Source organism: Accipiter gentilis, chromosome 9 (genome assembly GCF_929443795.1).
Source record: "Accipiter gentilis chromosome 9, bAccGen1.1, whole genome shotgun sequence".
NCBI lineage: Eukaryota > Metazoa > Chordata > Aves > Accipitriformes > Accipitridae > Astur > Astur gentilis.
The window spans coordinates 12786016-12794583 of NC_064888.1; the positions used below are offsets into that span (position 1 = coordinate 12786016).

Sequence of the window (8568 nt, forward strand, 5' to 3'; positions counted from 1 at the left end):
TACCTCAGCTGGTCATTTACGTCCTTGAAATACTGACGAGCAAAGATAATTGCTGGGCTGGAATTGACTGGAAGAGCTAGCCGGTTGTTGAGGTACATGTCATCCAACCAGTAGTCAAACACCTAAGGGAAGGGGACATGAAATCTTAAAGCTATGAACAACATGCATAAAGGCAGTCTGGGGGTGAGGGGAGAGTGCTCGGTGCTCCTGGTGACCTGCAAGGGCTCTGATTAATGGAGCTGCTGAGCATTTTCAGTCTGGGCTCTGTGACCTCAGCTCAGCTGAAATCAGCCGCAATTCCATAATCCTATTTTTCAATCAATGGCAATTTACAGTGTGTTCCATTAAAAAGTAAACAAGCTCCATATTGTGGCATTTTGCGTATTTTCTTGTTTGCTTCTCTCTACAACAAAAAAGTGTTTGAGTACAACATGCTAGCTGCTGACTCTTGAATAGTGATTGGGATATATTTAAGAGACAGAAAGAATTTTACTAGTGATGGCTTTCCTCGGGGGGGCTTCAAATACTTGTAAATCATGCCAAGATGCTCTGTTGTTAGCCATCAGATACTGTCCTGTAGCACGACAGAGTGGAAAAAGAATTTCCCGAGCCTAATGATTCGGTCTTGCAGATACTGGCATGTGGATAGGTCCCCTGGAGAATTCCCTCTGTGTCCACTGACACAAATGTAGATTACCAATGTTTGACCCAGACAGACACACATATTACATTTCTAACCATTTTTATTGAAAACACAGATGTACGGTAACCGTATTCTTTCATGTCTGAGCAGAGTTTGAAGAATCATTATTTGGAAAATAGAGGCTTTCACAAAAAGATCAAATGGTCTTTCAGAGTTTAGCGGGCATGCTTTGCATGTAGTAACTATAAAAACCAACAAAATTATGCAAAAATAATTACAAATGCATGCATCAGTTGAAAAAGTTTTCCTCTGAGATATTTCATTGCTGTTAGAACAGATGCTTCCCCCACAGTCTCTGGAGTCTTCAGGAGGACAGGCTAGAGCTGTACTCCTGGCAAGTTAAATTCTAAATAGAAACATTTCTAGTTTATCTTAAGAATCAGGTATTTAATTTTAATAACTGGTATTTAAAGTTGAGACGTTTCAGAAAACGTTTCTACATCTTTCTGCTGTAATTTTCACGGTATAAGTGGTTAAATGAACAGTTGTCTCCTGGAATGTTATTTGTTATCAGGAACACTATTTAAGTGATGGTTAATTTAGCCACCAAAACCATGAAGTTCTATGATCAGAATAACAAAACAAGATTCAGCAGCAGTTACTGGAGCCCTCAGACTATGGCAACAAGTAGTTCGGAAATTAAGTGCTGCTTTTAAAATAAAAGCACTGCTAGTACTGTTGCCTTTTTTTCTGACTACAGCAGCAATTTGATGGAGTTTTCTTGTGGGTCACACAATTGAAAAGTTATGGGAGAACCACATTTCACTGATATCAGTAGCAAGCCTGCAGGATTTCACTGAATCCATGAAACTATTCAGTGTCTCTCTTCCTTGCTGGGACGGAAGGACTTCAATGAAATCAGTGCTTTTAGTTTTCAGCTGCCATATTCTAATGGTTAATGCAGGCAGGATGAACTGTGACCTTGTGGAATGATAAAAGCTATTTTATTTAATTTTCCTGCCTTGGGAAGCAGAAAGCTGGACTTTTTTAAAGGCTAAGTTCTCAGCACAGTCTATGTGAGATATATATATATACACATGTATGTGTATTCGGCAAAGTAAGTACTTCAGGGTAACTACACTGGTATGGTGTGACAATGAATGGCAAATAACAGTTTAATTTAAAAAGAGTAATTCCTACCTTAAAGTGTTCCATTCCAGAATAATTCGACTGGATCAGAGCTTTGGCTAGACGGGTATGCAGGGCACTTTTTATAGCCTTATCAGAAAGCATTTTTCATTTTAATAAAACCTCTAAATCCCATAATTAAAGGGAAAGGAAGAAATTACACCCAAAAAGGATGTAGTATAGTGCTTCCTAGAGGTAGAGCTGACACCTGTGTGCATGCACCTGTGATGCATGAATTCCCTCATTTATGTCAACAAACTGTTGATCTGAAAACATAACAATGACATGGATTTTGACATCATTTGAAAATTTTAGCCTAATTATGTCTGAAATATTAATTCCCTTTGGTAGAATCTGTGGTGACCCCTGTTTGTATTGATCCACTGAAAGAAAGCAGTGATCACCTACAGAACATCACAAAGAGTTTGTAAATGAGCATCATCCAACACAGCAATTATTTCTCATCTGTGTTTGCTTACCCAGTTCGTTGTCTTTTCCCTTCTTTCCTGGAGGATTTGCTGCAAAGATTCCCCCAGGCCTCCTGCAATTCCAAACTGCTCCACAATGACCTTGGTCTTTCTAAACTGCTCCTCTGGCACCAAGTGTTTCATGCACTGTAGGTACATGCGTAAGGTCTGTTGTAGTGGTGGGACTGGCAGTTTTGGCACTGCCTAATAATAATAATAATAATAAAAAAAAAAGGAATTAGCAAGTAATTCTATTTGTTTCTAAACTGTCCTCTTTTTTTATTATTTATTTTTTTCTTCTGTTGCTGATTAATACATTGCAACCCTTTTTTAATCCATTTATTCTGTTTTAGTAGTTGAGATGCCTGATTACTGTACATGTAATTGTGTGACTTCAGTGGAGTTTCATTAGGTCTTAAAGTGCCTGGATTTTAGGACATAGTATGCGGTTGCATGCAATACGGAAGCAGTGGTAGCTCTCCAGTAGCTCTATTTGTAGGCCTTTGGCCAATGAGGATTTCAAATGGATAGCCCAGGAAACTAGAGGAAAACAGGAAAATATTCCTTGGTAAAAATTCTAGAAATCCTAGCACAAACAGGCAAATAGGCATGATGCAAGCATATAGTCTGAGCTAGACTCTAGGAAATCTTCAAATACATTAGAGCATAATAAAATAATGCATTAAGAGAAGGTATTTCTTTAGTAAAGAAGTGCATTTAGCTTGTGATCACTAAAACTGTGGGTTAATACTTGTCTGATTGGTAATATGACTGGTTGTAAAATTGCAGAAATAGGAAAAATACAGATCTACCTGTTTATTAGCACTGACTACGTACAATCCTCAATAAACCTGTTTTTTACCCTACCAAACCTCTGCTGTCAGCCAGTCTGGAACCCTTCTAGAAGGCTTAATAAAGCATTTCTGTTTATACTTGCTTTATCCTTATCCTGTTTGGAGCAGGAAACCAATAGTATCTGGGAAGAAAACAATCTCATGCTGTCCATGAAGTTAAGCTTCCTTTGTTTTTTAATGTAGAATTAAACAAGTGAAGTGTAATTAGTCATATAAAAGCCAGAGAAATTATGGGAGCAGTGGGAAAATCAAGCAAGCAGGTAATCCATGAAAGACTGGGAAACTGCAAGAGGCTGTGATGCTCCAAGCATGGTTCCTCAGGGAGGTGGACGTGTCTCCCAGTTGAGAAACGGTCACCTAATTCAGCTGTGCTTGTCTATCAGTGATTAGCGTAGACCATAAACTTTTGGAGGGTTTACGTCTCTGATTTTTGCCTGTCTCCTAAAGCAGGTAAAGTTCAGATTTTTTTTACTAGCTCTTGATGTAATAGACAGTCATTTTCACAGGATCGCAGGATAATAGCGTGATTTTGGTTGGAAGAGATGTCTGGCAGTCACCTAGACCCACCTGCTGCTCAGAGCAAGGCTAGCCGCAAACTTCTGTGCTAGTGCATGCAGAGAGGGAGGGGGTGGAGGAAGTGCTCTGAACAGAAGGCAGGGAGTGGGTGTCCTCCGAGCTCAAATACTAGTTCTGCCTTTTGACAGCCACAGAAAAGTCAGTGCTGCATTATGTTTCCCTATCTAGAAACTGAAGACTTCAGATACGCATAAGAAGTGTCATAGGATTACCTGTTATTAATGGAAATGCAAATCCATTTTAGCCTGGATCTCAGAAATAAAAGAATGGTAATTCTACAATTTCAAGCTATGTTTAGTCAGGGCGTATCTCTTCTGTCATTGATTTCTTGGTCAGTGGAAATAGATGTGCCAAATAGTATTTCTTTCTGATACCTGGCTTTGGCCTTATCTTTCTGGGTAAGGTTACTGTACGGTTCATGACTCTGCTTAGGAAAAAAGCTTTTAAATCCAAAGGGTTGACTACTTACAGGCATATACATCCAGCATCTTTTAAACCAGCTTGACAATGAATCATATATGATAGTTTGATAGTTCTGTACTATTAAGAAATAATTACATGCCATCTCTGTGTAGTAATGCATCTGCTGTTGTGAAAAAATATTTCACTTACTGGAATTCTTCACAGGATGTTGGGATGAACAATGTATTTGGATATGAGAAGCACTAATGTTAGATCAAAGTTCATGATTATAAACTGCTGCAGGATAACTAGTGTTGCCTAAAATGAAGAAATCAGCTCTGGAACAGAGCTTGGTTTACAATTATATTAATTTACATTAATTTACAGCATTCAAAGTTGTTAAGTCATCTGTCTTCAACCTATTCTTTTTCTTTTTTTTCTTTTTGTTTTCCCAGAAGCAGTCACTTACTGTCTCATCTTTACTGCACGTATCTTTCTCTTTCTTCTGCATGTTTTTTTCTAGGACAGGCATTCCTGCATTCCTTTTGATATCTTTTGTTGAGGACAGAAATTGAAGCCACTTGGGGGCACTTATGGAGCCTCACGCCTCAGTTCTGGAAATAGAAAAGATTTAAAGTCCAGTCAGTACCCATTATTTATAACCAAAATGTACATGGGGAGTATTCCCTGCGCAAGCATACACAGAAGCTTCAGAATGCAAAACTGAAGAGAAATAGAAATACAACATTCAAAAGTAGCTGAACTGAGCCCTGTGGAGATTGCTCTGACATTGTTTGTCTCATTTCGCTATAAATTTCTTTATCCAGAACTATCTGATGCACATAAATGGTCCCTTCTCAGCATGGCTTATTTTGTCACTCTAATGTACTTCACAATGCATTGTGCTGTGATGTGCATGCTTTGTATTACTGTTATATGTTAGCCGGAGGAAAGAGGTGACTTTTCTTTGAATATACTTATGTCGACACAGGTAACAGTAAGGTTGCAGTTTTCTATCTAAGGATCTTACATGTCCTCCCTTTACCATTTTATATGAAAGCACCACAGTCTTTAAACGTATTTGTCATTGCATGGTTCCATGGACACAGTGAGGTGCTGTCATCTCCGCTTCTAAGGTGTGGAAGCTGTGGAAAGGAGCTTAATGGAGTCGTGCCTTTCTCCCCTGCAGGCTAGAAGCTCGCAGGGTGCCAGTGCTTTGGGGCATAGCTCTGGGCTGGGGGACCCTGTGAACCTGCCTAGGCTGGCAGGCTGGCTGCGGGAGGACTGGGAGGGGTGGCATACACTGCATTTGAGCTGCTTCGTACAGCAGCCTTCCCAAATAGCATATACCTATCCAGGGAGATGGCTTAACCTGCCAAAAGTCACAGAAGTCATCTGTGACGGAGCAAATGCTTCCACTTGTGTCTCTCTGGTATTGTGCTTATCCTGGTTTTCACTTCTAAAGATGCCTCTCATTCCTTTTCTGCGCAAGAATAAGCTATATGACACACATATTTCTTCCGATATAACAGTGCCCACACCAAGCAGTTGTCCTTCAATTACAGTGGTACAGCTAAAGCAGAGTAAGTTCTTGTGTTCAGTCAGGTCTTGACAGATCACAGGTTTTGGGGTTTTTTTTTTTAATTACTTTGCACTGTCTGTATGCAAAATATAAAAGACAACATGTGTTGACTAAGTAGAAAAGAATGTCATATTTCCTTTCTGAAACCCTTGGGACTATACATTCAGGGCACTTGAATTATTTCATTATTCATTTCTACAACAGCTTTTAAGAACAATTTGGATAAAAACCTACAGTGTCTGAAAGTGAGGTGAAGAGTTTTGTTTAGCGATGGGCAGGGATGGCTGTGCACTATTCCTCCCCTGAGGAATTGGCTTTGCTAGTCCAGCCTTGCGGCTTCAGTGTGGCTCTGTCCACGTGTATGTGGTCACTGACACCTTGTGTTGATCCCGTCTTCTCCCCGTCCTGCACTGGCTGCCAGCAGGGCCATGTGCTGTGAAGGAGGTTGTATAAGGTTGAGAGATGTCCCTGAGGCCCTGGAATGAGCCACACAGCAAACTCATGTTGATCTGTCATCTGCTCACGATTTCAACCCAGGTGAGAGACGATTTCCCTCACGGAAAGGCCACATTAACCCGCTGCGCTGCTCCGCTCCCTCTTGTCTGCTGCGCAGGTCTCATCACTTAGCCGTGCACTCTATTCCTAGCAACGTAGGTTCAAAGCACTTCAAAAAACGGACACATCCTGTAACTCTTGGAAGACTGTGGCTTTACCAGTTGTTTATGGGCTGGCCTTAGCTCCCCACCGGTGTTCAAACACAGAGCAGCCATTTTGTCTTCAGAGCCCCTCAAGGCAAAATCCTGCTGGTATTCTTCTCACTGGGACTTTTGTTCTTTCTTTCCTTATGTTTTTTGTCAGACTGCACTATGGAGTCACACTGACTACAAGTCCATACTGGCTCTGTGTCTGTGGGAAACGCTACTAGTAACAGACTCGCCTATCTGTAAAACGAGCGTGATAAAGAGTTCAGGGGTGGTAGCCTGAACTGTACTTTTCTCTGTCATGGGGATCAACTGAGGCTTTGTCTCCGGTTCAAGCCCTGCCAGCTTAGCATCACACCCAATCCTGTATTTGCCTAAGAAAGGACAAGGAAACTGACACAAGAGAAAATCCTGCAGCAATTCAAGATGACTTCAAAGTTGCTTGCCGGAATGGCTGTAAGGTGCACTGTCAAAGTTATTAGGCAATAAAAAAAAATAATCCTAGCTGTTTTTATTTACAGCTGGCTTAGCTTGGAGGGCCGGGGTGAGGAGCTTAGCAGGGTGGCTGCGAGTCACGGCAGGCTGGGGAGCCTGGTGGCCTTCCCCACAGCTCAGAGCAGCAGCTCAAATCCACAACAAAAGGCACTGATCTCCCCGTTCGCAGATAGCAGAGAAGGGCTGAAATAAGCCCCTGTGCTTATACTCGAGTTCTCCACACGCTGTGGGCTCGGGAGGCAGCTTGCGACATATAACGTCGGGGCATTACGCTCAGCCCCCATCTATCCATCCTCACTCTCGGTGTTATCAGGGAGACAACCTTAAAGTTCTCGGGCATCTCTGCTTAAAGTCAGGAGGAACGCAGGCGTTAGCGGCAATACACGTGTGAAGCGCGCACTGCTGCGGCCGCTGACATTCCGAGAGGAGCCAGGAGCCGCCCTGTCGCCTGCCGCCAGCTCCCTGCGGGCCGCAGCAGCGGCGGGGCCCGTCGGGGAGCGCTCACGCTCCCCCGGTGCCGGCGCGCCCCGGGACCTCCCCGCGCCTCAGCCCCCGGGGCGGGGGAGGGGGGGACACGACGACGGACCCTTCCCTCCCGGACCGCCCGTCGCGGCGGGACCCGCGGGCGGCGGCGACGAGGCGGCCCCGCGGGTGCCGCCGGCGCCGCGGAGTTCGGCGAGGGCAGCCCCCCTCGGCTCGGCTCCGCGCCGCGGGACCCGCCGCCCCCGCTCCCAGGCCCGTGGCTTTCCCACCCCGGCACCTGCAGCCGCGCCGTCGGGGCCGCGGGAAGCGGGAGGGGTGGGGGGGCCGCGCTGCCCGCCCGCCCGTACCTGCTCGTCGGGGCGCTCCGGAGCGGGCTCCCGGGCGGGCTCCGCGCGTCGCGGCGGCTCTGTCCCAGGTACCGCCGCCTCCTCCGCGGCCAGGTCCCCTCTGGGCGGGGGCGTGCGGAGCGCGGCTCGTCCCCGCCACCGCCTGGCTCCTCCCCGCCCCGCGCCCCCGGCGCCGCCCGGCCCGGCCCTGCCCGGCCCTCCCCGCCCCTCCCGCTGCGCGCAACAGGCGCTGCCGCCCTCCGCGCCCGGGCCGCGCCGCTGGCGGCCTGCCCTTTCTGCGGGCCGGGCCTGGCGGCGGCGACGGCGGCGGCACCGCCACCGGCGCCGGCTCGCCCCGTGCCGGCTGCGTGCCGGGAGGGCGCCGGGAGGAGCCGGGCTCGCCCGCGCCCTCACCGCCCTCGGGGTCAGCCCAGAAGCTCCCCGGCGGCGGCGAGGGGAGCCCCCGAGGGTCACAGCTCTCGGTGACCCGCGCCGCCACGGGGGGGTTGTCGCCGGGGGCGAGCAGCGTCGCCGCGGGGCGTCTGCGGCTCCTGAAAGCTCCGTGGCCGAACAGGGCGGGCGGCGCTGCCAGTGGGCTGCCGGCTCCGCGGCCGGGAGGGGCGGCGGTGGTCTCGGGAGGGGCCCGGGCTCCGCGGGAGCTGCCCTGGGGCCGGCAGCAGCGGCGGACCTGTGCCCGGGCGGGAGCGGGGGCGGCCCGGCGCGACGCCGCCGTTGCCGCTTTAGCGCAAAGAGAGCGGCTGCGGTTTAGGGAAGCGGGGCTCAGCCCCTGCCGCGGCGGCCGTTGCTCCTTCGCCAAACCCGCCGCGCCAAAGCACCGCCGCCGTGTTTTC

General features: G+C 47.4%; 1 protein-coding gene across 1 annotated transcript in view; it reads right to left on the reverse strand.

Annotated features, from left to right (window-relative positions):
* Positions 1-7831, reverse strand: part of CHAT (choline O-acetyltransferase) — a 34640-nt gene extending 26809 nt beyond the window's left edge. The window contains exons 1-4 of the mRNA XM_049809694.1: positions 7739-7831; positions 4600-4744; positions 2311-2502; positions 4-122 (exon numbers count right to left, since the gene is read on the reverse strand). Coding sequence (XP_049665651.1) covers positions 4-122; positions 2311-2502; positions 4600-4662 — 374 coding nt within the window. The 5' untranslated portion in view covers positions 4663-4744; positions 7739-7831. The remainder of the gene's footprint in view (positions 1-3; positions 123-2310; positions 2503-4599; positions 4745-7738) is intronic.
* Between the last annotated feature and the right edge of the window lie 737 nt (positions 7832-8568).